The 27,460-nt window shown below is 40.5% G+C and overlaps 2 protein-coding genes across 2 annotated transcripts; both read left to right on the top strand.

The window, feature by feature from the left end:
* The first annotated feature begins 3,724 nt into the window (after positions 1–3,724).
* LOC138900298 (uncharacterized) lies at positions 3,725–4,177 on the top strand. The gene has a single exon (XM_070187022.1). The coding sequence runs from the start codon at positions 3,725–3,727 to the stop codon at positions 4,175–4,177; it is 453 nt and encodes a 150-aa protein (XP_070043123.1).
* A 6,085-nt stretch (positions 4,178–10,262) lies between these two features.
* LOC138900297 (uncharacterized) lies at positions 10,263–12,940 on the top strand. The gene is made up of 7 exons (XM_070187021.1): positions 10,263–10,527; positions 10,579–10,850; positions 11,154–11,324; positions 11,830–12,021; positions 12,117–12,364; positions 12,463–12,492; positions 12,577–12,940. The coding sequence occupies exons 1-7, from the start codon at positions 10,263–10,265 to the stop codon at positions 12,938–12,940; spliced, it is 1,542 nt and encodes a 513-aa protein (XP_070043122.1).
* Positions 12,941–27,460: the final 14,520 nt, after the last annotated feature.

Raw genomic sequence — 27,460 nt, 5'->3', positions numbered from 1 at the left:
TTTGATTTTTGACTACTGTCTATACATAATTATGATAGAAAAGAGGGGGTCAAGCTTCTAATTAGGTGCAAGAAATAAAAAAAAAAATTAAGATATGAAAAAGACATTTCTTTGTCGACCTTTATTTTTGGATGCCTGATAACTGATAGGGGGAAAAATTGATGAGAATCAAACCTTTAATATAAACTATATATTAAAGTAGTCACTTTCAATCAATTTATGTCTGCTTTCAAAGAAAGAATTAATATTTAAAAGTGGAGTAATGTTGAAGGTTCCAAATTGATAAAAGTGATCTGAAGAATAATTAAAATCGAGTTAGTTAACCTGTCGGACATGTCTACACTTTAGGGTTATCGTTTCTTGAAAAAGCTTAGTAGCCATGTGCTTTCATTTTACTGATCACTTTCATTTGGTCCCTTTTGGTACTTTGCCAGTTTCGTTTTTTTTTCTTCCTTTATTGCGTGAATTGAGATTTTTAAAAAATAGCTAACCTGCATTAGGCATGTTTATGTCAAATTAAACAATTTAACCTTGAGAGTCATAAATTACAATAAGATTAGTAATTAGTTTATTAGTTTGAGCTTTGATGAATATGAGTTTATCTCTCAGATTCAACCATGCATTCACCGGTGGAATTCAATCTAGGTAGGAGTTTGAGAGAAGTGGAGAGATGTAGAGATGAGAGAAAATGAATATGTATTGAACAAATGTAATTACATGTGTATATGTACTACTAACTTAATTGTGGTTCTAACAACTTAACCATGGTCAGCTGGGACCCACTAACTACCTTAACTAACTAGAGACTAACTTAACTACTTAACCACCTATTATCCGTCTATTCTTCACATACCCCCTCAAGTTGGAGGGTGTACAATGTTGAGCAATCCAAGTTTGCCTAAAAGAAATGTATGTTGTGATTGGCCAAGCCCCTTAATCAATAAATCAACCTGCTGATTTTTCGTCCCCACAAAATGAGTCTTGTTTAATCTTGTCACGCACAAAATGGCAGTCTATCTCTATACTGTAATTTGTAAAGTAGCCTTGCTATCACAATAAACATTCATATGGTGCTTGATAATCACTCCAAGCTTAGCAAATAGCCCCAACAACCACACAATTTCTCCTGTCACTACTGATGAACTTCGATACTCTGCCTCTGCAGAGCTTCTTGACACAGTATGCTGATTTTTAGACTTCCAAGAGATGAGTGAATCGCCAAATTTGATCAAGTATCCAGTTACTGATATGTGTGTGTTTGGCAGCTTGCCCAATCAGCATCATAGAAACATGTCAAGTTGTCTCCATTAGAGCTTCTTAGAAATATTCTTATCCCTAGCTCTTGTTTAATGTATTTGACAACTCTCACAGCTGCATCCCAATGAGACTTTTTGGGCTCTTGCATGAACTGACTAAGAGTTTGCACTATAAATACAATATCTGACCTAGTAATGGTAAGATAAATCAGCCTACCAATCAGTCGTTGATATTCACTTACATCAGACAGTACTTCATCACTTGTAGCCCAGTGTGTCTGTCAAATTCAACTAAAGTAAACTTTTGATTGAGGTCTATTGAAGTGGATAAATGTTTGGCACCACCTAAGCCTAAATCAGAGATTAGCTGAAGACAATATTTCCTTTGATTCAATAGAATTTCACTCTTGGATCTCAACACTTCAATTCACAGGAAGTATTTAAGATCACCAAAATCTTTGACATTAAACTGTTGATAAAGCACAGCCTTAGTCTCACTGATGAACTGAGTGTTATTCCCAGTTATCAACAAGTCATCTACATATATCAACACTACCACAAAGTCTTCACCCTTTTTCTTAGTGAATAAGGAGTAGTCACTAAGGCTTTGAACATAACCTACAGGATATAGCTATTAGAGCCTCACTAAGCTTAATATTCAACTACCTCGAAGCTTGTTTCAGACCATATAATGACTTCAGTAGTCTGCAGACCTTTGTCTCTCCCTATCTCCTGAAACCTTGAGGAAGTTTCACATACACTTCCTCATAAAAATCTCCCTGCAAAAATGCACTATATATATCCATTTGTGAAATATTCCAACCTCTAGAAGCAGCAAGAGCAATAACAGACCTCACAGTTACCATCTTGGCAACTGGTAAGAAGGTTTCATTATAAACCAAACCTTCTCTTTGGCTATACCCCTTGGCAACTAGTTTGGCCTTAAATCTTTCTATTTCTCCACTAGCCTTATACTTGATCTTGTACACCCATTTTGATTAAATGGACCTTTTTCCCTTTGGAAGGTCAACAATACTCCAGGTTTTGTTATCTTCTAATGCCTTGATCTCCATTTCCATTACCTCAATCCACCTTTTGTCCTTTGAAGCCTCAGTGAAGGTCTTTGGCTCAGTCAATGTGGAAATGTTAGTCATGAAGCTCCTGCATTTGTCTGTCAACCTTACATAGGATAAGTAGTTGGACAGTGGATATGAGGATCCATGTCCCTTCTTGGTGGTCACATACTCTTGTAGCCACAAGGGCTCCTTTGAAGCCCTTTTGGACTTGCTTACTCCATTGTTTTTCAGCCCCACAACTGATGGGAGAATGGTATCATTTAGTAGTGTTGATTGTTGTTGTGTAGGTGCAAACATGTCTGCATCATATGGGATTGAATCAGCAACTCCAGTCTCAGACATATCAACATTGTTATCCTCTACAGCCACTGGTAAGACCTGCTCAACATCAGCATCTTCCTCTACAACTTCTTCACTTTCTTTAGTGTCAACTGTTGTATGTGCATCATAACTTATTGGCTCAGTAGACTCCTCTGGGATACTATCTCCAACTCTCTCGGGCTGCAAGTCTGAACCATTAAGAGGATACTATGGTGGGGGCTCATGTTGCTCATGATGTGTCACAAACACATCAGCTGTTGTGTGTTCTTATGCAATATGAGTTTGGGGAGCAGGTTTGGCAAATGGAAAGATATGCTCCTTGAATACCACATCTCTGCAAACAAAGAAGCAGTTAGCAGATAAGTCCATTAGCCTATAGCCCTTCCGTGTTTCTGCATATCCCAGAAATACAGATGCACTTGCTCTTGGTGAAAATTTATCTTCTTTAACTACACTGGTGGCATAACAAAGACATCCAAACACCTTAAGATTAGCTAATGAAGGTGACTTGTTATGTAAAGCTTCATATGGAGTCCTGCCATTTAACAGAACAATAGGTAACCTATTGATCACATGGACTATTTTTTTAATGCATTCACCCTAGAATCTTGTAGGGATACTTACTTGAAACTTCAATGCTCTTGCTGTATCTAGAATATGTGTAATGACCCGACCGGTCATTTTGAGAATTAGCATTTTGTTCGGTGGCTTAAGGTCTCGAGAAGCTTCGCATTATGTGTTATGACTTGCGTGTTATGACTTGAGAGGTTAAAGAGGTATAGTCCATCTACTTTCAGTGGCACAGCCACCGAGGATGCATATGGATTTCTAGATAAGTGTCATTGTATTCTCCACAACATGGGTATTGTGGAGGTGAGCGGAGTTGCTTTCACTATATTTCAGCTGTCGGGGGCAGCGTATCAGTTGTGGCAGGTTTATGAGGAGGATAGACCAGCCGATGTAACACCACCCACTTGGGATCAGTTTTCAGAGATATTTTTTAGGGAGTTTATTCCCTAGACCCTCCAGGATGCGTGGCACGCAGACTTTGAGCAGCTGCGTCAGGGCACCATGACGGTGTCAGAGTATGCCATCAGGCTTAGTGAGTTATCCTGTCATGGACCTACTTTGGTTCCTATAGTCAAAGAGCGAGTCCGCCGATTTATTGAGGGACTCAGTTATGATCTTAGATTCTGCATGGCTCGAGAGTTGAAGACTGATACTCTATTTAAGCAGGTGGTGGAGATTATCAGGATGTTAGAACGTGTTCGGGATGAGGAAAGGGAGGCTAAGGAGACCAAGAGGTCTCGAAGTTCTAGAGGGTTCAGTGGATTCTACTCTTCAGCTATGACTTATCATGGCGGAGGCTCAGGCAGTCGACCAGCCCAGTCCACAATTAAAACTACTCGTGGTGCTCCAGTTAGTCAGGATACTCATATAGGGCAGTCATCTTTTAGTGCACCACCAGCACGAGGTTCCTACAGCGGCTATTCCAGTTATCCGGCACAGATTCAGTACGAGTAGTCGCGCCCGCATAGGGGTTGTTATGAGTATGTTGATACTAGAAACATCATGAGAGATTGTTCTAGACTTGGGAGGGGCAGATTTCATTAGGGCACTCAGGTCACGGGCTCTGTTCCAGTTGCTACTCCACCTGCACAGCTAGTTAGGGGTGGAAGACAGGTAGATAGAGGACACCCTAGAGGGAGAGGCTCGGCCCGTTGATATATTGCATTGGTATGGCTGAGGCCGCCATAGCATATGGTGTCGTTACAAGTATGGTTTTAATCTATTATAGATGAGCGATATCCTTATTTTGATTCGGTTTTGCTTATCGAGGTAAGTCCTCCTATCATGTTTCACATATGGGTGAGCTTCGTGATTTTGTACTCTACTTATGTGTTTACCCCTATTGGGAGATTCTATGGTGGTAGCCCATGTCTATCATATTTTTTTTGTTCACTATTGAGAGCTATGAGGCTAGAAGTGACTTTCTATTACTCATTACGGTGGGTTTTGATGTGATTTCTAGATGGTTTGGTTACAATTTATGATTTAGATACCCTACCGGAATAGGGGTTCATTATGTGTTGTGATTTATTTAGCGGAATAGTTTTTTAAAAAAATGGAAGGTTTCGGTTGGCATGATGTGTATACTACTTATATTCGGAACTGAGGATAGGATCCTCGCATTTTTATATGGTTCGATAATGTTTGAACTGGGCTACGTGCCGTGGTGAAAGTTATATCAGGATGAGTTCCTTGTGATTAGTTCATGTGTTTTAATTGTCCTTTGTGAAATTGATTCGTAGTATGGTACTGATAGAGAGTTGTGCCTGTCAGGCTTGTTTGATAATTCTCTCATGTGTTTCTCTTTGCATAATTATTCATATTCGCATTGTGTTTATTGGGTTTTAGCTTACGAGGTGTGTGTCCAAGTGGCTTAAATGTGACTTGATGATTCGGGTGAATAGTTATGTGGTCTTCATGTCTCTTACATTGTTGCCAGTGTTGTGAAGGTTTGAAACGAGGTTTTAGATGAGACGAGGTTATTTGCTGGTGTTGTATTTGATTATGAGCAGCTATCATGATCAAAGATGTTGTTATGGATATATGTGTGGTATGTTACGTCGTGTGGTTGTACCTGGTGGGTGTAGGCACGAGTTGTTACAGCTGGTTGGGGCTGATATCGTATGTTAATGTGGGAATCAGGTCTTTTGGGAATGATCTGATGGTGAGAAATTTGGTTCTAAGATTTATCAGTGTGGATAGGAGAAATAATCTTCAATTGAGATGGTGTTGTCGGGATTATGTGGATTGGGGTGACGTGGGGTCACCCCCGATATATGTATGGTGAGTACATTCACTAATTGATGACCTCAAAATGGTACTTGGCATATTCGAGGACCAACGTTTGTGCAAAATGTAAGGACCCGACCAGTCATTTTGAGAATTAGCATTCCGTTCGGTGGCTTAAGGTCTCGAGCATCTTCGTATTATGTGTTATGACTTGTGTTTGTAGTCGAATTCGATTTTCGGATCATTCAGAATTAGTTGGAAGAATGAATTTCATGATTTGAAGCTTTACGTTTGAAGAATTGACTAAGTTTGACTTTTATGTAGATGACTCCAGAATGGTGTTTTGATGATTCCAATAGCTTCGGTGGTAATTTTGGACTTGGGCGTATGCCCGGATTTGCATTTGGATATTCCTAGAAGGTTTCAGTACTAATTGGCAAAAGTTGGAAATAAAAAGGTTTGAAATGTTCATAAGTTTGTCCGAGAGTTAAATTTGATGATATCGGGTTCAGATTTTGGTTCCGAGAATTGGGATAGTTTCGTTATGTCATTTGGGACTTGTGTGCAAAATTTGGGTTCATTCCGGGTTGATTGGTATGTTTCGGCACGAGTTTTAGAAGTTGGAAGATTTGAAAATTTATAAGTTCGATTTGAGATGAGATTCGTAGTTTCGACATTGTTTGATGTGATTTGAGGCTTTGAGTAGGTCCGTGTTATATTATGGTACTTATTGGTATATTCGGACTGGGTCCTGAGTGGCTCGGATGAGTTTCATATCGTTTTGGATCATTTTGGTTAAGGCTGGTCTGGCAGATTTCTGGTGTGTCCACATCTGCGGGGGGTTGATCGCAGATGCGAGCCCGCAGATACGGCACTTTGATCGCAGAAGCGAAATTGGACAGGAAGAGGGAAGCCTGCATAAGCGGAATGCTGGTACATTTGCGCATCCACAGAAGCGGAATCTTAGATTGCATAAGCGAAAGGCAACGCAGAAGCATGATTTTGGTCGCACCTGCGTTTGTGCAGAAGCGAAGCTTTTTCTGCAAGTGCGAAGGGCGGGCCTCCAGTGCTTCTCCGCATAAGCGGAATTTTGGTCGCAAAAGCGACGCCGCAGAAGCAGCTAATGTGTCGCATATGCGAACATGGCTGGGAAGAAGAATATATTTCGGGGGTTTGAGGATTTTATCATTTTTTGAGTTGTAAACCTCAGTTATGGGCAATTCTAGAGGGGTTCTTCACGAGTTTGATTTGGGTAAGTATTCTTTATCCGAAATTTATGGAGATACTTTCATTATTCAGTTTATCTTTAAATAATTAATTGGAATTGAAGTTATCAAGATAAATTAATTTATTTAACTTGAAGTTGTGTTTAATGGAGGTGTTGTCCTTGCTGAGTTACTTTTCCGTTCATGTTGTTGTTATTGATATTCTATACACGTTGTGTTGAGCCGTGGGCTATCTGTTGTGAAATTATTGATATCGTTGAATCTTTGAAAAGGTTGTGGCCTATAGGTACTTGTGATACGAGCTAATTATGTTGTGTTGTTTTGATGATAGTACATGTGAATTATTGTGTGATTGGGTTATTGTATGCGGAGTATAAGGGTATCATTTTACCGTTGTTGTTATACGGGGCATAAGGGTGGCTGATGTGCCATAGAAATGCGGCACTTTTGATATTGATTACATAGACTTTAGCTCATCTTTTAAAGCATTATAAGTCATTTCTTATGTAGTTTTGGTGTATTGCAGGAAACCAAACTTGAAGAACCAAGAACATGAAAAAGATGACAAAAACCCAAGGAAAAGCATAAATGCGGCAGGTCTGCGACCGTAAAAGTGATGTGCGGACCGCAGAACCATCACAGAGTGAAACAGACCATCTCAATATCTGAGAGTCAAATATGCGGTTCATTTTGCGGTCGCACAATGCTTATGTGGACCGCATAATGATCGCACAAATGCAACATGGTTTCCAGTGAAGATGATTTTGCGATACGATATGCGACCGTGAAACCAATATGCGGACCGCATAATCAAAATGCGATGGAAAACTGGAAAACTCTGTGATCAGTTCTGCAGTGAAAAGGGAGATGTGCGGTCCACAAATGCCTTCTGCGGCCCATTCTGTTGTCGTTGACTTTATCTACAACGTCATTTTTGTCACTTTTTATCCACGACTTTTGGAGCATTATAAATAAAATGACTAGGGTTTTTGTGCAGTAGCTTGTCAGAAAATAGGGGCTACACTTAGAACATTGAATATACCATTACTTTTGGGAGTTTTTGTACTTTACCCTCTTTGTAAGTTTGATGACTTTATTCATTACTTTGATTTTGTATTCTATTATGAGTAGCTAACTTTAAATACTAAGGTTGTGAACCCTAAATTGGTGTAATGTTAATGGGTGTTTGCCATTGAATATATATAATGGTTGGTCGATTTCTATTCATTTCTCATGCTTCATTTATGGTTAATGGTTGCAAACATTAACTAGTGCCAGTTTACTCTATATTTACTTGGAAAAGAGGTTTAGAGTTTGGTAGAATTGAATAGCAAGAACTCAAAGCTTTAAACTTTGTTTAATAGAATCGCTTAGGGATAAGTGGATTCTACTTGACCGAAAATTGGTTATTCTTAATTGTAACACTTTTATATTTAGAAAAATTATAAAGAGGAAATACTTCCTAATTATTGGAAAATATTGGGTAATCCTTTAGAAACCATTTGCAGATCAAAAGACTTTCCATTAGAAATATATCATTTCAACATCAATAGCATTCCATTCCATTTATGGGGAAACAACCTTGGTTCCTTAATCAAATTAATCAATTTCCTTTACTAAATAGCCTCTCTTGATAATTCACAATTACAAAACTGTTTTTGAGCTAACGGAGTAGAACTACAGCGCAAATTATGTTTCGCACTACCCAAGTAATATCTTCACACCTATTCCCTGTGGGATTCGACCCCAACCTAGTTGGGTTATTATATTTGACATCGACCACCTTACACCATTTATATAGGTGTAATTTGAGCGTATCAAATTCTGGCGCCATTGCCGGGGAATACGGTTTTGAAATTACTAACTAGTGTGTGCTTTGCTTTACGTCTTCTTCTCTTCCATCATACTTTGCTTGGTGTCATTAGTTAAACATAGGCGAGCCGGAAGAAGAAAATGTGTTTGCGGATATAGATGAGTATATTGAGGATTACAAACGCCATTGTCCCTCCTAGAGTTGATGCTTCTACCTTCAAAGTGGAACACAGTCTAATCCTGATGCTAAAGACGGAGGGGTTCTTCCGAAATTCCACCGATGATGATCCGACACAACATCTTAGGAACGTTTTGGGTGTATGTGCACTGCATAAGCAGAATCATATCTCGGATGATGCCCTAAGGTTGAGGGTGTTCAAGTACTCTTTAACCGGAGAGGAAAGACAGTGGATCCAAAATCTACCTCCTAATTCCTTCCACACTTGAGCCGAACTTGTCCGAGCTTTCCTAGAAAAATAGTTCCCACAAAGCAAGAAGTCCGAGCTTCAGGATAAAATTTTCTTCTTCAAGCAACTACCGGGAGAGCACCACCATGAGGCATGGGATAGATTTAAGCTATACTTGGTGAGGTCACCGAATCATGGCTTTCCAAATAATATTCTGTTGGAGAAGTTTTATATGGGCTTGGATCCTATGAATCAATCCATAGCCAAAAATGCTGCGGATGGATCATTTATGGATAAAACATTTGCAAGGGTCACACAAATCCTCGACAAGATGGCCGAACATAACCAAGCTTGGCACACGGAAGACACCACAGGTAGAATTGCATATGGTACTCCCTCCTTAACCAGCATGATTAAGAAGAACCAAGAAAGAGACTAAGTAATTGCCGGGCTTGCAACCAATGTCAATGTGTTGACAAAAATGTTCACGGAAAGCCAAACAAAAAAGGTGAATGATGTGGAAGGCGTGCAACCAATGTCAAATGAGGAATGCGAAGAAGTAAATTATGTCAGTAATTCACAAGGAGGGTATCAGAGACAACCCTACCAAGGTTTGGTACAACAACACCAATGGATATCTAACCCGCAAGGGCAAAGCAACCAACAATGGCGAAACGACTAAGGTAGTTCAAATCAAGGAAATTGGAGTAACAACAACACCAATCTTTCCAATCGGAGTTCAAACCCCTATGTTCCTCCTAAGGCGCAATATTCTAACTCTCCACATTGGAAGGAGAGTTCTTCAAGTGAGTCCAAGTTGGGAAACACGCTTGATAGAGTATTGCAAAATCAAGAGAAATCCGACACTTCAATGAAAATTATGACCGAGCTAGTGGGTTCTCACACCGTATCTATTCAAAAATTGGAGATGCAAATGAGGGATCTCTCAAGAGAACAAAATCAGAAGCAAAAAGGCACGCTCCCAAGTGATATTATTGCAAACCCAAAAGAGAGTAGGAGTGGCCCAACCTCTCATTGTATGGCCATTAAAACTTGAAGTGGGAGAACACTTCAAGGTGAGAATAGACAAGGGGTCGAAATGGAAAATTCTGAACAAGAAGTTTAGGCACCAAATGTTGTTGAAGTTGTAGGACTCTTGAAGAAGGTGAAAGCTCAAGAAGTGAGTCGTGAAGAGGTTAAGTAAAAGGTAATAGATCTACCAAAACCTATAGCACAAATTCCTAGACCTCCCCCTCATTTCCCTCAAAGACTAGTTAGAAGGGTTGATGATAGCAAACTCGATAAGTTCTATGACATCCCAAGCAATTATCGGTGAACATTCTATTTATGGAAGCATTTCAAGAGATGCCGGGTTTTGCTAAGTACTTTAAGGACTTGATCACTAAAAAGAAAACCACCAAGACTGAAGTGGTGAATGTCACTCACCTAGTAAGCTCCATCATTGCAACAACCACCGTCCAAAGGAAAGAGGACCAGAGAGTTTTCACCATTCCATGCACTATTGGATTGCGTGATTTTGCACGAGCCCTTTGTGATAATGGGACTAGCATCAACTTAATGCCCCTTGCTATCTACAAGCAAGGGGAATTGGGAATTCCTAGACCTACAAGTATGAGGTTGCAAATGGCCGACCATTCAATAAAGTGACCGGTGGGAATAGTTGATGATGTACTTGTGAAAGTGGGGAAGTTTCTCCTCCCTGCCGACTTTGTTATTCTCGATTGTGCTGTTGATAAAGAGATCCCTATTATCTTGGGGATACCGTTCCTTGCTACCGGGAGAACACTCATGGACGCGAAACAAAATGAGATTAAGTTCCGGGTTAACAACGAAGAAGTTACCTTTCAAGAAAGCAAGGGTATGAAGTTGCCACATGCATACGACAGTATCTCAGTCATTGATGTTGTTGATATGGTAGAGGATATCAGCGAGGTAAAGATGGAAGATGAATGTCTTGGTGAGGTGTTGGCGCCTATTTTGATGAATTTTGATGGTGAGGACATGGAATGATATGTGGAATTGGTGAATGGGTTGGAAGGGCTTGGGTCCTACACTTATGCACCAACAAAGCTTTCTCTTGACTTAGAGAATAGATTCACTCCTCCCACTAAGCTTTCAATTGTCGAGCCACCACAACTTGAGCTTAATCCACTTCCGCCGCACTTAAGGTATAAATTTCTTGGTTCTAATGAAACTTTATCCGTAATTATTTCTTCTTTGTTGAATGATGTGCAGGTTGAACACTCATTGGATACCTTGAGGGAGCACAGAGAGGCCATTGGTTGGACTATAGTGGATATCCGAGGGATTTTCGCCGGAATTTGTGAACACAAGATACAACTGGAGGAAGAGAGAAAACCTAGCATGGAGAATCAAAGGAGGTTAAATCCTTCCATGCAAGAGGTGGTAAAGAAAAAAAATCATAAAATGGTTGGATGCCGGGATTGTCTACCCCATTGCCGATAGTTTGTGGGTGAGTTTGGTGCAATGTGTGCCAAAGAAAGGAGGCATGACCATGATTCAAAATGACAAAAATGAACTCATTCCAATGAGGACAGTGACCAGGTGGAGAGTTTGCATGGCCTAACGAAATCTCAATAGTGCTACTTGAAAAGACCATTTCTTTATGCCTTTTATTAATCAAATGATTTATCGGGTAGCGGGAAGGTAATTTTATTGCTTTTTGGATGGTTACTCCGGCTATAACCAAATCAACATAGCATTAGAGTGCCAAGAGAAGACGACATTCACATGTACGTATGGGATCTTTGCTTTTAGCCGGATACCATTTGGGCTATGCAATGCCCCGACTACATTTGAACGGTGCATGATGTCGATTTTCTCCGACGTGGTGGAGGATTTCTTAGAAGTATTCATGGATGACTTTTCTGTAGTTGGTGATTCCTTTTAGCATTGCCTTGACAATCTTAGGCAAGTGCTCAAAAGATGTGAGGAGACAAACCTTGTGCTCAATTGGAAAAAATGTCACTTCATGGTGGACGAGGGTATTGTTCTTGGCCACAAAATCTCCAAGCAAGGCATTAAGGTTGATCGGGAAAAGATTGAGATATTTTCAAACTTCCTCCTCCTACTTCGGTCAAAGGTGTTCGTAGCTTCTTGGGGCATGCCGGTTTTTATAGGCGATTTATCAAGGACTTTTCAAAAATTGCAAGTCCAATGTGCAAGCTCCTTGAAAAGGATGCTAAATTTGAGTTCGATAAGAAGTGCCTAACATCTTTTGAGGAATTAAAAGCAAGGTTTACCACGACACCTATTATTGTCATACCCGATTGGTCTCTTCCATTTGAACTCATGTTTAACGCCAGTGGTGTGGCTATTGGAGCAGTGCTTAGTCAACGGCATAACAAGATTCTTCATCATATATATTACGCAAGCAAGACACTCAATGGCGCACAAATGAACTACACTATAATTGAGCAAGAACTGTTTGCCATTGTCTATGCTTTTGAAAAATTCCGGGCCTATTTGTTTGGATCCTAAGTGATAATCTACACAGATCATGCTGCTCTCCGCTACCTTATAGGAAGAAGGATGCTAAACCAAGATTGATTAGGTGAGTTCTTTTGCTACAAGAGTTTGACTTTGAAGTCAAATATCGGAAAGGAACAGAGAATCAAGTTGTAGATCACTTATCTAGGCTTAAAGAGGTAGGAAGACCAAAAGAAGATATTGAAATTAATGATGCCTTCCCAGATGAACACCTATTGGCAATATCTAGCACCTCAACCCCTTGGTATGCCGACATCACTAACTTCTTGGTTAGTGACCCTGTCCCCGACGGATTAGAAGCTTATCAAAAGAAAAAGTTCTTGCGGGAGTGTAGGCAATACTATTGGGAGGAACCCTTTTTGTTCTGGATTTGCACCGACAACATTATTCGGTGTTGTGTTATAGAAGATGAGGTGACTAAAATTCTCAAAGTATGTCATGACTCCCCAGTTGGGGGTCACCACAGTGGAAACCGTACTGCTGCAAAAGTGCTTGAATGTGGTTATTATTAGCCATCGATCTACCAAGATGCAAACCTAATGGTCAAGGCATATGATCAATGTCAAAGACAGGGGTCAATTTCTAGAAGGCGTAAGATGCCTATAAACTTTGTAATGGAGGTCGAGATCTTTGATGTGTGGGTGATAGATTTCATGGGTCCCTTCGTAAGCTCATACGACATGACATATATCTTGGTGGCAGTAGATTATGTCTCCAAATGGGTCGAGGCAATTGCCTTGCCGAACAATGAGGCAAGAAGTGTAACCGCCTTCTTGAAGAAGAACATATTTACTCGGTTTGGAACCCCAAGGGCCATCCTTAGTGATGGTGGTTCTCACTTTTGCAACAAATCTTTTTTCGTGTTGCTCAAAAAATATGGAGTTAAGCACAAGGTGGCCACCCCTTATCACCCTCAGTCAAGCGGTCAAGTTGAAGTCTCCAACCGGGAGATCAAAAACAGTCTAGAAAAAACTGTTAATGCAAATAGGACCGAATGGTCAAAGAAGCTAGATGATGCATTGTGGGCTTATCGAATGATATTTAAGACACCCACTGGCACCTCACCTTACCAGTTGGTTTTTGATAAGGCTTGTCACTTGCCAGTGGAGCTTGAACACAAATCCGTGTGGGCATTGAAAAAGTTAAATCTTGACTGGGCCGAAGCTGCTAATTTAAGGATGAAACAACTCAACGAGATGGAAGAGTTCTGTTTCCATGCCTATTATAATGCAACCATGTATAAAGAAAGAATGAAGTTTCTTCATGACAAGAATATTTTGAAGCAGGAATTCAAATTCGGTGACTTGGTCTTACTCTTCAACTCAAGATTAAAGTTCTTTTCGGGTAAACTCAAATCCAAATGGTCTGGCCCATTCAAAGTTATGAATGTATTTTCCTATGGTGCTATTGAATTAGAATCCGAGTACCGGACTCGAACTTTCAAAGTAAATGGCCAAAGGGTGAAGCATTACCTCGGAACCATTGGAGAAAGTCAACTCGTAGAACAATTCGCACTCAAGGATGGTCCTGTACCAATCCTCACCACTGAGTGTTGAATAGTTTGATGTGTGTGTTTAGAGTGCATGTTACCCAAAATACAAAGAAATGGGATGCAAAAGCAGAGGAAAAATGAAGAAAAGCAAACTGAGCTTCATCTGTTGTTCTGCGGCAACATATGCGGCCGTATAATGAGTTTGCGGACAACATAATGGCCACATACATACACAGAACACCATACAAATTGGCCCTTAAAAATGCGGAGAAAATTTAACTTATGCGGACCGCAAAATGGTTATGCGACCGCAGAAGTGAGCCGCACATCTGTTGCACACCACCCAAGTACTAATCAATCGCAAAACACATATGCGGCCGCATAATTGGGTACGTGATGGTAATTTCACCGCAAAAACCTCAGGTATTAAACCCTACTTTCTTTCTCTCTCTCATTTCCATCTATCTCTTCTAACACCCAAAAACGAAAACAAGACATAACATAAAAAAAGAAGAAGAGAGAAAGCAGAGGAAAAAGAGAAAGGATCACATTTCTCGCACGATTCACATCCGAGAGGCTTGAAAAACCTTCGAAAGACGATCTGGTATGTGAATTTCTGACCTTCCTCTTGCTCTAGTGATTTGCGATTGCCAGTTGATTTTAGTCGTATAAATTCTTATCTCATCCATGATACCTTTATCTCTCTACCTTGTTTCTTTTTTCTTGTACTGGGTATCTACTTTAAACAATATATATAAAAAATATTGTTGTGGACAAATCAAAATTATGGGGTTTGAGATAAGGGAACTGATTTGAGTATGGGAGGTGATGATTGTTGACAATGTGCATTGGTTATTGTTAGGCTGAGCATGAAATCAACCTAATGTTGAGTGTGTGCAATTGTTTCTCACAATTTGTGCATTAGCTACTTAGTGTTGCATATCATTGCTTGTGCGTGAGTTTTATGTGGAGCAGATGATATTTGCGGCCCGCACAACCGATTTGCGATCCGCAGAATCATTGCATGATTAGGTGTTTGTGGAAATAACTATGCGATTGAGTCTGCGGCTGCAGGACTGGTTTGCGGACCGCATATTGGTCACAGATATAAGCAGAGAAAAGCTAAGTTTCAAGGTTTAAAATACGATCGATCTACGGTCGCAAACTCATTCTGCGGCCCGTAAAACTTTTTGCTTCTGATAGGGAATGTTTTGCGTTGTGGTTTATGGTCCGCAGAGTTGTTCTACGATCACATAAGTGCTCCGTAGAACATTTTGTGTCTCTCATTTCTTTGCCATATGTTACAAATGTCTTACCATGTACTCATTTCTCGTTAATTATTAGGAATGTCACAAAAGAAATCCCTAGTATCGAGAGCACCTACTACTCAAAGAAAGAGACGGGCTGCAGCCATAAGCCCACAATCACAACAATCACAACGCAAATGGCCTGGTACATCCAAAAATTCATCTGAGCCTGCCTCCAAGTCTGAAGAGGATGAGGCATAGCTTGACCTTGTGCCACCAGTTGACCTCCAGGCCGAAGCACGCAGAAAGAGTGGTGAGGATCTCAGGTTTAGGATCACTGGCTCTTGGAATCTGTACAGAGATGGCCTAGAAAAAAGAAAGATCTTCGAAGAAAAGCAGCTGAGTTTGAACGGACTTAAAGAACACTACCCCCATATGCTAGAAAACATCCAAAAGCGGGGATGTGAGTTCTTCACTAAGGTTCCGGGGGAGTACAACGAGTGTGATGATCCAAAATATCATCTTATATTTTAGAACTCGATTATGCGCTCTTAAGTCTTACAAATCTCAATTTTACCCTCCTCGATTTGCGTGCACAGTCCGGACATGTTTTCGGAAGACTTTTATGTTGAAAATTGAAACAAAATAAGAATTTTTACCTTAAAAGTTGAATTTAGTTGACTTCGGTCAACGTTTTGAGTAAACGGATCCGGACCCATATTTTTACGGTCCCGGTGGGTCCGTAATAAAATATGGGACCTGGGCGTATGCCCGGAATCGAATCTGGAGGTCCCTAGCTCGAGTTATGAATTTTTGATGAAAATTAAAAGCCTGGAAATTTATTTGATTTTAAGAATTGGTTGATGTTTGGCCTTATTGATACCAGGTCCGTATTTTGGTTCTGGAGCCCGGTATAGGTCCAATATAATATTTATGACTTATATGTGAAATTTGGTGAGAAACAGAGTTGATTTGACGTGATTCGGACGTCCGGTGGTGAAGATAGAAATTTTAAAGTGTTCTTGAGAATTTTATTTGATTTGGTGCTAAATTCGTAGTTCTAGATGTTATTTTGGCGATTTGATCACGAGATCAAGTTCGTATGATGTTTTTAGACTTGTGTGCATTTTTGGTTTGGAGCCCCAAGGGCTCGAGTGAGTTTCGGATAGGCCACAGGATGTTTGGACTTTGGAAAAATCTGGTTTTCTGCAGATTCTGATGCCTTCTGGTTTCCTTCTTCGCGTTCGAGAAGGCACTCTCGCGAACGCAAAGTAGAAACTGGAATGGCTGACATTTACTTTTCGCGAACGCGAAGGCCTGGGCACGAACGCGGAGTGATAGGGGATTTACCCTTCGCGAAGCATTTGGGACCTGGGAGAGGGTTGGTCTTTCTTTCATCACGAACGCGAGCAATGTCTCGCGAACACGAAGGCCAGGGGGGAGTAACCTTTGCGAATGCGAGAAAGGTCTCGCGAACACGAAGGCTTGGCAGCCTATACTCTTCGCAAATGCGACAGTGGCCTCGCGAACGCGATGCACACTGTCGCCCAGTGCATAAAACAGAATCAAGAATAGGAATAAGCCATTTTCCAACTTTCATAAAAACAAACGGGCTAGAGGCGATTTTCAATAGTTAATTTCTTCCCCAAAGTGTTGATAAGTGATTCTAAATCATATTCTTTCAATTACCCATTTCATTTCATAAACTTTCAACCTAAAATCTACAGTTTTCATGGTAGAATTAGGGGTTTGGGTAGAAACTAGGGATTTCAGAAATTTGGGAATTTAGACCTCAAATTGAGGTCGGATTCCAAAACTAATCTATCCGGGCTCGGGGGTGATTGGGTAAATGGATTTTGGTCCGAACCTCGAGTTTTGACAAAGCGGGCCAGGGGTCGATTTTCGACCTTTTGGAGGAAAATTTGGGAAATCTAAATTTATGCAATATAATTGATTCCTTTAGTAATATTTGATATTATTGAGTCATTTTTGAATAGATACGAGTGGTTTGGAGGTGAATTCTAGAGGAAAAGCTGTGATTGAGTATTAAGTGGCCTTCGTAGCGAGGTAAGTGTTGTATCTAACCCTAACTTGAGAGAATTAGGAACCTCAGATTATTTGCTATGTGAAATTCATGTGAGCGACGTATATGTGAGGTGACGAGTACTTATGCGCCGCCTATTTACCTGTTTTTCCCGGTTTTATTTCCGTTTCTCTCATATTGTCTTTTCCTATGCCTAATTGCTACGTGTTTAGACTAGTGTTGTTAAATTTATCGTCCTTATCATGTTTACGGATCTCCTGGTGAAAATTGAGTATTTATTTCAAAGTTGAGATTGATATTGTGGAAGCAAATGTTAAAATAAGGCTTGTACATGTTATTCTATCTCCTTGTTGTTAATTGTTCATTGCATTATGGTAATGAAGACTATTAATGTACGAAGGGTAATGTCATGCCATATTGTGAGTGTTAATGCACGAAGGGTGATATTGTGCTCTATTGTTAGTGTTAATGCACGAAGGGTGATGCCGTGCACGAAGGGTGATGTCGTGCCGTGATATGAGAGTTAATGCACGAAGGGTGATGTCGTGCCGTTTCTATTGACTTTATGGTGAGTTTGAGAGTAAAAGCACGAAGAGTGATGCCGTGCATTTTTCCATTACTGTACTCATTATTCCTGTTGATTCATAGTATATTGACTGTTCCAGTTACAATTCTGTTGTAGTTCTTCATCTCGTATTTCCCCCAGCATATTTTCCCCTCCTGATATTTCCTGTTTAGCTCTTCATTACTGTTATTTGTATATACATTGTTAAATTGTACAGGTTGATTTGTAGGTGCCTTGCCTTAGCCTCGTCACTACTTCGTCGAGGTTAGGCTTGACACTTACCAGTACATGGGGTTAGTTGTACTGATACTGCACTCTGCACTTTCTGTGCAGATTTTGGTACCGGCTCGGGTTGATCGAGATTATAGCTATTGAACCCGCTATCCGGAGGCTCAAGGTAGATCTGTCGGCGTTCATAGACCTCGAAGTCCCCATCCATCTTTTCTATTTTACTGCTTCTTTCACACTATTACTTGTAGTGAATTCTAGAATGCTCGTGAATTGTGACTCCAGATCCGGGTGGTAGTAGTTAATAAATTTTTTATATTATTCCGCACTCACTATATTTCATCTTAGCTAATTGTTGTCATTTACTGAATGGAATAAGGATTTGTTTAATGATTCTCTAATGTTGGCTTGCCTAGCAAGTGAAATGTTAGGCGCCATCACGGTCCCAATGGTGGAAATTCCGGGTCGTGACAATGAGACAATTGTTAGGGAATTTTATGCTGCATATGTCGCATCCAAGAACTCATAACAAAAGAGAAACTGTATATACTTGAACTCTGTCTTAGTCTGAGGAGTTGAAATACTTTGTGATCCACACTCAATCAATGATACATATTTCGAATCTTGGGAACCAGGCATGGCAGAATTTGCTGCAAATATTGCAAATAAGGAATCTGAGTGTGCTTGGGTAGCCCCTGTCATAGCCAAGGGAACTCCACCATGGATTGCACCATGCCAGAAGATTCATAAGAGGGATTTCTTCCAAGAAGGCCGGTATTGGCTAAGTTTGGTTTGTTCTCGTATAATGCCTACGAGAAATAAGACTGACATAAGTCTAGAGAAGGCAATCCTCATTGCTTGCATCATGTCGGGTATCAAGATTGATTTTGGGACAGCTCATATTTCCTGAGATTGAGATTCGGGAAAACGAGAAAGAAACCTCGCTCCCTTTTCCATGCTTAATCCATTCTTTGTGTGAAGACGCAGAGGTTCCTCTGTTCCCCAAACATGACCGCATAGTAAAGATGTTCATGACATTGACATCACTTGGAAAAATTATTCTTCGAAGAAGGTAGTTGAAGATCCACCATACCAATCACTTACTATACCTCCGGCCTCGTCCGCTTCAGCAACACCTTCTGCCTCATCAGTGCCAGAGACTGCTTTAGCACTAGCTACCTCCACATCTGCTCCTAGACCAGCAACTGCGACACCATCTGTCTCACTGCCTGCACTCTTCAAGCTTGGTCTACTGGCATAACATGCAAATACCAAAGTAGACAAACTGACAAAAGAACTTCCAACACTCATCCGACAGGCATTAGCCCCGATCCAAACCCCAGTAAGTGATCTCCAAAAGCAACATCTATCACATGAGGATCGACTCAAGCACTTTGAAGCTCGTCTTGAGAAGGTGGAGCATGGGACATGCCTCAACTCAAAAAGGATGTAGCTGAGCTAAAGTTGGAGCTGCATAAGATACAGACACTGGAGTTTGACTTGACCACTCTTCTTCCGGTGGAAGGGGAGAAGGGCACTGGAATCTCCCACGTACCAAGCCTTGATTTGGATTTCACAAACCTCCTGTCAGCTGAGGAGGCACATGGTACTGATATCTCACAAGCTCCGGGTTCCGTTGCACATATCGATGATCATTCAGATGAGGAATCTGGAGAGTCTTATGAGGAAACAGATGAGGAACGGATATTTGTTGAGGGTGATGATCAGAGGGAAAACAGAGATAAACAGATTGTTATTTCTACAGAGGAACTGGGTGAGGAGGAGGATGTGCAGACAGCTATAGCACACTATCTTGCAGATATGGTTGTCGCGGCTACCACTACGACCACACAACCATCATCAGGTGAGGCCAGCAGCTCACAAGTCCAGGAACCAGCTCCGCAAGGGCATTGTGTGTTAGTAAAGGAGGTTACAGTCATTATATTCTCAAATATTCATCCAAACTTCCCCGAGGCCTACACTACAACCCGTAAAAAGTTCTTTTTGATCTACAACCAATTATTCATGAGATAACAATGAGTTAAAATAAGGGCAAGCATATGGACTGACACTTGTGGCACTTAGCCTTGTTTCTGAGTGCAAGAGTGTTTGATTGTACCCCCGATACATATTTGTCATGTTGGGGATTTTCTTTGCTGTGAGCACGCATGAATTGCAAGAGTTAGCAGAAGTTAGGCTTCTCAAAGTAGGATGCAAGTGCATATCTAGCTATTGGTAACATTTCGTCATTGGTCTTGAGGCTCGAAGATCACAAACTGATTATTTGAACATTTAACTTATTTTTGTATTCAAAGAAGGGTGAATAAAGAAAGTTACATGCTTGTTAGCTAACGGTCAACACCATTCATAGTCATTGATGTTTTGTGATCAGTCGGAAGCAGATTTGTATTTAGTAGGGTGAACTTTTAGTTTCTTGAGGGCAAGCAATAGTCTAAGTTGGGGGTGTTGATGTGCCGTAGAAATGTGGCACTTTCGATACTAATTACATAGACTTTAGCTCTTCTTTTAAAGCATTATAAGTCATTTCTTATCTAGTTTTGGTGTTTTGCAAGAAACCAGACTTGAAGAACCAAGAATATGAAAAAGATGACAAAAACCAATGGAAAGATAGAAATGCAACAGGTCTGCGACCGCAAAAGTGATGTGCGGACCGCAGACCCATCGCAGAGTGAAACAGACCATCCCAGTATCTGAGAGTCAAATATGCGATTCATTTTGGGGTCGCAAAATGCTTATGCGGATCGCATAATGATCGCACAAATGCAACATGGTTTCTAGTTAAGATGATTATGTGATACGATATGCGGCCGCGAAACCAATATGCGGACTGCATAACCAAAATGCGATGAAAAACTGGAAAACTCTGTGATCAGTTCTGTGGTGAAAAGGGAGATGTGCGGTCCACGAATGCCTTCTGCGGCAAATTCTGCGGTCGCAGACTTTATCTGCAGGGTCATTTTTGTCACTTTTTGTCCACGACTTTTGTACTGTTATAAATAGAATGACTAGGGTTTTTGTGCAACAACTTGTTAAAAAATAGAGGCTACACTTAGAGCATTGAATACACCATTATTTTTTGGGAGTTTTTGAGAGAGGATTCAAGACTTTACCCTCTTTGTAAGTTTGAAAACTTTATTCATTACTTTGATTTTGTATTCTATTATAAGTAGCTAACTTTAAAAACTAAGGTTGTGTACCCTAAATGGGTGTAGTGTTAATGGGTGTTTGCCATTAAATATATATAATGGTTGGTCTATTTCTATTCATTTCTCATGCTTCATTTATGGTTAATGGTTGCAAATATTAACTAGTGCCATTTTACTCTATATTTACTTGAAAAAGAAGTTTAGAGTTTGGTAGAATTGAATAGCACGAACTCAAAGTTTTAAACTTTGTTTAATAGAATCTTTTAGGGATAAGAGGATTCTACTTGGCCGAAAATTGGTTGTTCTTAATTATAACTCTTTTATTTTTAAGAAAATTATAAAGAGGAAATACTTCCTAATTATTGGAAAATATTGGGTAATCCTTTAGAAACCATTTGCAGATCAAAAGACTTTCCATTAGAAATATATCATGTCAACATCAATAGCATTCACTACTAGAAACACAACATTTTCTCACGGAAAACTTATTAGTGGCAATTCCCACCGAAATTCAATGGGAAAAGTGAAATTCTTTTTTCACGAATAAACAATAACGTTTCCCATTGACTATCCGTGGGAACGGTTTTGCGTAAAAATACGCGTAATTTAGTTCCCTCTGATTTAGTGGGTAAAGTCATTAAAAAATAATTATATAAAACTAAAAAAAAATTCCAGGGAAAACAGTGGGAAAATAAAAATAAACATTTTCAAATATTGCCACAAAATTCTGTGTGAACGAAAAATTTTAAATTTTAATTTTTTGTGCTTTATGAAAAAGTTTTCCCACGGAGATTTCCCACGGAAGTAGTGGGAAAGTTTTATTATTATTTACATAACCTTTTAGTTTTCTCTTAGTCTATTTCGTATTTTCTCCCTCTGTCTCTCCACTCCAACAACGAATTCTTCACCTCACTCAATTTTCAGGTAAGTTTCTCTCTCTCTCTCTCTCTCTCTCTCTCTCACACACACACACACACTCACTCTCACCCACTCCTTTATCGATTTTGATTTTTCAAAATTTAGGGATTTTCTGCTATTTCAAACCCTAGGTTTGAAAAAAATATTGTTGTTCTCTTGTGCATGTATAACCTAATTAAACCTAAGTCTTTATTTGTTTCGTCTTAGAAACAATTGAATTTGTTAAAAAATAATATTGATTTGGTTTATTCTTGTTAGTTTGGTATATTTTTTAGATCTGTTTTTTATATGGATTGGTGCTGCTATGTATTTACAGGCTTTCTTCACAAACATGGAGAAATTAGAAAGATTTCTAAGTTGCCCATGTTAAAATGAGGAATATTTTCTTCCTTGAAAATTGTAAAATAATGTAGTCTTTATTTAAAAGTTGCTACAGATTTAACAATGTGTCACGACCCAAATTTTCCTCTGTAGGATATCGTGATGACACCTAGTCTCTAAAACTAGGTAAGCCTAATAATTTACGGAATAAATGAATAATAAATTGAACTCCAATTCAACACATGATATATATAAATATCAAACTGCAAATCCATATTTTACAACTCTCAAAACCCGATGAAAATAAGTCACAAGCTTTTAAGAGGAAATACTAAGTGTATATATACATCAGAGTCTAACGAAAATAAGGAAAAACAACATAGTAAGGATAGAGGGGGACTCCGACGTCTGCGGACGCTAGCAGATATACCTTGAAGTTTCCACGTGCGGGCCAACTCACTGGTATCTGGTCTGGTGGAAAGAACCTGGATCTGCATAAAAATATTATACAGAAGTGTAGTATGAGTACACTACAACGGTACCCAGTAAGTACCAAGTCTAACCTCGGTAGAGTAGTGACGAGGTCATGTCAGGGCCCTACTGGTTTAAAAGAAAAGTAAGACAGAAGATATAATAATATTTTCAACTGACTGGGAATTTAAACAATAAGAAGTTTTAGAAAATATCAGCACAGTAAATAGAAATAAACAACAGGGGCACTCCCGAGATAATACCTCGTAGTCCCAAATGTAAATATGCAAGACAAGAGGGGATCTCCCGAGGTACCACCTCGTAGTCCCAAAATAAATATGCAAGACAGGAGGAACTCCCGAGTAAATGCCTCGTAGTCCCAAAGTAAATATGCAGTACAAGGGGATCTCCCGAGTAAACTCCTCGTAGTCCTGAAGTAAATATGCAGTGCAGGGGGATCTCCCGAGGAACTGCCTTGTAGTCCCAAAGTAAATATGCAGCAGATAATCGAAGGAACAATGAATTTATGGCAAGAAAACTTACAGTTAAAATTTTTAATTTAAATCAAGGGAAGCAGGTAATTCAACTAAGCATGTTGCACAAATTTGCAAGTAAGGGTTAAGGCACATAGACATGCGATACTAGGCTAAACATGATCACTACATATGCTAAGGTAACTCAATTAAGGAATTTAAAAGAAAACAACTCAGCAAGAACCGAAATTTTTACAATTAGCCCGTGTACGCACTCGTCACCTTGCGTACACGACGCTCACATATCACAAAGTGTTACAACAGTACCAAATCCTAAGGGAATTTCCCCCACACAAAGTTAGACAAGTCATTTACCTAAAATCTCTCTCAATCAATCGATAAGGATGCCTTTCCTTTGATTTTCTGACTCCGAATGACCCAAATCTAGCCAAAAGCAATTACATAACATGAATACAACTACAAGAAACTAATTTAAATAATAAAACTACGACTTTAGCAAAGAATCAAAAATTCGGCCCAAATGTCGATTCAGACCCACGTCTCGGAATCGGGTTAAAGTCACAAATTATGAACACCCATTCGATATCGAGTTCACCCATACCAAAATTACCAAAATCCAACATCATGCCGCCATATAAATCCCCAAATTTAACTCTCCAAATCCCTAGCCTCAAACTCCCATATTCCAGCTTCAACACATATAATATAGGTGGGAAAATCAATAGGGAAACAAGATTATTAATAAAAAAAAATAAGCACAAGGGACTTACCTCAAGAATTTCCTTGAAAATGCTCTCAAGAATCGCCCTAGACCGAGTTCAAAATGTCCAAAATGAAGAATGAAATAAACCCTCGGAATTGCCCCTTTTTTGCCCAGCAAAATCGCTTCTGCAAGTCCACAGCCGCATTTGCGGCTCCGCACCTGCGGAATTTCCATCGCAGGTGCGGTTCTAACTTAGTCCGGGCACGTCCACTACTGCGGACCCAAACGCGCATCTGCGCTTCCGCTTCTGCGGCCAACGAGCACTTCTGCGCACCCGCTCCTGTGGACCAAGTCCGCTTCTACGACTAACAGGCCTCCCAGGCCTTTCCGCTTCTGCGCTCATTCCTCCGCAGAAGTGACTCCGCTCCGACGGTCTTCACGTCGCATCTGCGACCACTGGCCAATTCCCCTAGCCCCGCACCTGCTCGCCATTGCTCGCACCTACGGTCAGCCTTGCGCATGTGCGATTACACCAGAACCAGCCCAACATAAGAAAATCTCCTAAGTCCAAAAATGATCCGTTAACCATCTGAAACTCACCCGAGGCCCCCGGGATCTCAAACAAATATACCAACCCGTCCTAAAATATCACACAAACTTAGTCGAGCCTTTAAATCACATCAAAAAATGCTAAAAACATGAATTATACATCGATTCAAGCCTAATGAACTTCAAAGCTTCAAACTTCTACATCCGACGCCGAAACCTATCAAATCAAGTCCGATTGACCTCAAATTTTACACACAAGTCATAATTGACATTATGGACCTATTCCAACTTTCGGAATTAGAATCCGACTCCGATATCAAAAAGTCTACTCCCAGTAAAACTTTCCAAAATTCATCAAATTTCCAACTTTCGCCAATTGACACTAAAATGACCTACGGACCTCCGATTCAACATCCGAACATGCTCTTAAGACCAAAATCACCCTACGGAGCTATTGGAACCGTCGAAACTCCATTCTGGAGTCGTCTTTATACAGTTCAAACTACGGTCAATTTCTACGACTTAAACTTCCATTTTAAGGACTATGTGCCCCACTTTATTCTGAAACCAAGACAAATCCACCCGGCAAGTCACAAAAACCAAAAATGAAATAGAGGGAACTGTAAATAAGGGTTTGGGGCTAATTTCCTCAAAACAACTGGCCGGGTTGTTACATTCTCCCCCTCTTAAAATATATGTTCGTCCGCGAACGAGTATAGAGACATACCTGAAGTGGTGAAAAGATGAGGATAACAGCTGCACATATCATGCTCGTTCTCCCAAGTCGCCTCCTCGACCGGATGACCCCTCCACTGAATCTTCACTGAAGCGATGTTCTTCGACCTCAACTTTCGAACCTGCCTGTCCAAAATGGCCACTGGCTCCTCAACATAAGATAGGTCTTTGTCCAACTGGATTGAGCTGAAGTCTAACACATGAGACGGATCGCCGTGATACTTCTGGAGCATGGAAACATGGAATACTGGATGAACTGCAGAGAGACTAGGTGGTAGTGCAAGTCTGTAAGCCACCTCTCCAACCCTCTCAAGGATCTCAAAAGGTCCGATATACCTATGGCTCAACTTGCCCTTCTTTACGAACCTCATCACACCCTTCATGGGCAAAACCTAGAGCAAGACCCACTCCCCAACCATGAATGCAACGTCGCGAACCTTTCGATCCACATAACTCTTTTGCCTGGACTGGGCTATACGAAGTCGATCCTGAATCAATTTAACCTTTTCCAAGGCATCCTGAACCAATTCTGTACCCAATAGCCTAGCCTCGCCCAGCTCGAACCAACCCACTGTAGACCGGCACCATCTACCATACGACGCCATTTGAATGCTCGACTGATAACTGTTGTTGTAGGTAAACTCCGCAAGTGGCAAGAATTGATCCCAAGCACCCCCAAAATTAATCACACATGCACGAAGCATATCCTCCAATATCTGAATAGTGCGCTCGGACTGTCCATCCGTCTGAGGGTGAAATGTTGTGCTAAACTCCACACGAGTACCCAACTCATGCTGTACGGATCTCCAAAACTATGATGTAAACTGCGTACCCCAGTCAGAGATGATAGATACCGGGACACCATGAAGCCTGATGATCTCGCGAATGTAAATCTGAGTCAGTTGCTCCGAAGAGTAGGTAGTAACCACAGGAACGAAATGAGCTGACTTGGTCATTCTATCTACAATCACCCCAACCGCATCAAACTTCCTCTGAGTCTATGGGAGCCTAACAAAAATATCCATAGTGATCCGCTCCCATTTCCACTCTGAAATCTCTATCTTCTGAAGCAATCCACCCGGTCACTGATGCTCATACTTCTTCAACTGACAATTTAGGCAACGAGCTACATATTCCACTATGTCCTTCTTCATTCGCCTCCACCAATAGTGCTGCCTCAAATCCTGATACATATTCACGGCACCTGGGTGAATGGAGTACCACGAACTGTGAGCCTCCTGGAGGATCAACGCATGCAAACCATCTACATTAGGCACACATAGCCTGCCCTGCATCTGTAATACACTGTCATCTCTAATAGTGACTTTATTGGCATCACTGTGCTGAACCGTATCCTTGAGGACAAACAGATAGGGGTCATCATACTAACGCTCATTGATACGATCATAGAGAGAAGACTGAGAAACCACACAAGCCAAAACTCTGCTCGACTCGGAAACATCCAATCTGACAAACTGGTTGACCAAGGACTGAACATCCAAGGCTAAAGGCCTCTCTGCTACTGGTAGATATGCTAAACTGCCCAAACTCTTCGCCTTGCGACTCAAGGCATCGACCATCACATTGGCCTTCCCGGGATGATAGAGAATGGTGATGTCATAATCCTTAAGCAACTCTAACCATCTCCGCTACTGCAAGTTAAGATCCTTCTGTTTAAACAAATACTGTAAACTCTGGTGATCAGTGAAAATCTCACAAGGGACACCATACAAGTAGTGCCGCCAGATCTTCAAGGCATGAACAATAACTGCTAACTCCCGAGGTACCACCCTGTAGTGCCAACGTAAATATGCAAGACATGAGGATCTCTCGAGTAAACGCCTCGTAGTCCCAAATTAAATATGCAGTACAAGGGTATCTCCCGAGTAAACTCCTCGTAGTCCCAAAGTAAATATGCAATGCAGGGGGATCTCCCGAGGAACCGCCTCGTAGTCCTAAAGTAAATATGCAGTAGATTACCGAAGGAACAATGAATTTATGACAAGAAAACTTACAGTTAAAGTTTTTAATTTAAATCAAGAGAAGCAGGTAATTCATCTAATCATGTTGTACAAATTTGCAAGTAAGGGTTAAGGCA

The sequence above is a fragment of the Nicotiana tomentosiformis genome, chromosome 10 (assembly GCF_000390325.3).
Source record: "Nicotiana tomentosiformis chromosome 10, ASM39032v3, whole genome shotgun sequence".
Classification (NCBI taxonomy): Eukaryota; Viridiplantae; Streptophyta; class Magnoliopsida; order Solanales; family Solanaceae; genus Nicotiana; species Nicotiana tomentosiformis.
This window is presented reverse-complemented; position numbering and strand designations above follow the sequence as displayed.

Coding starts and splice junctions, on each gene's coding strand:
- LOC138900298 (XM_070187022.1), top strand. CDS start 3,725: ATGACGGTGTCAGAGTATGCCATCAGGCTTAGTGAGTTATCCTGTCAT.
- LOC138900297 (XM_070187021.1), top strand. CDS start 10,263: ATGCCGGGTTTTGCTAAGTACTTTAAGGACTTGATCACTAAAAAGAAA. Junction 10,851..11,153: donor TGGTAGAGGATATCAGCGAG/GTAAAGATGGAA, acceptor AATGATGTGCAG/GTTGAACACTCATTGGATAC. Junction 12,493..12,576: donor GCTAAACCAAGATTGATTAG/GTGAGTTCTTTT, acceptor TCACTTATCTAG/GCTTAAAGAGGTAGGAAGAC.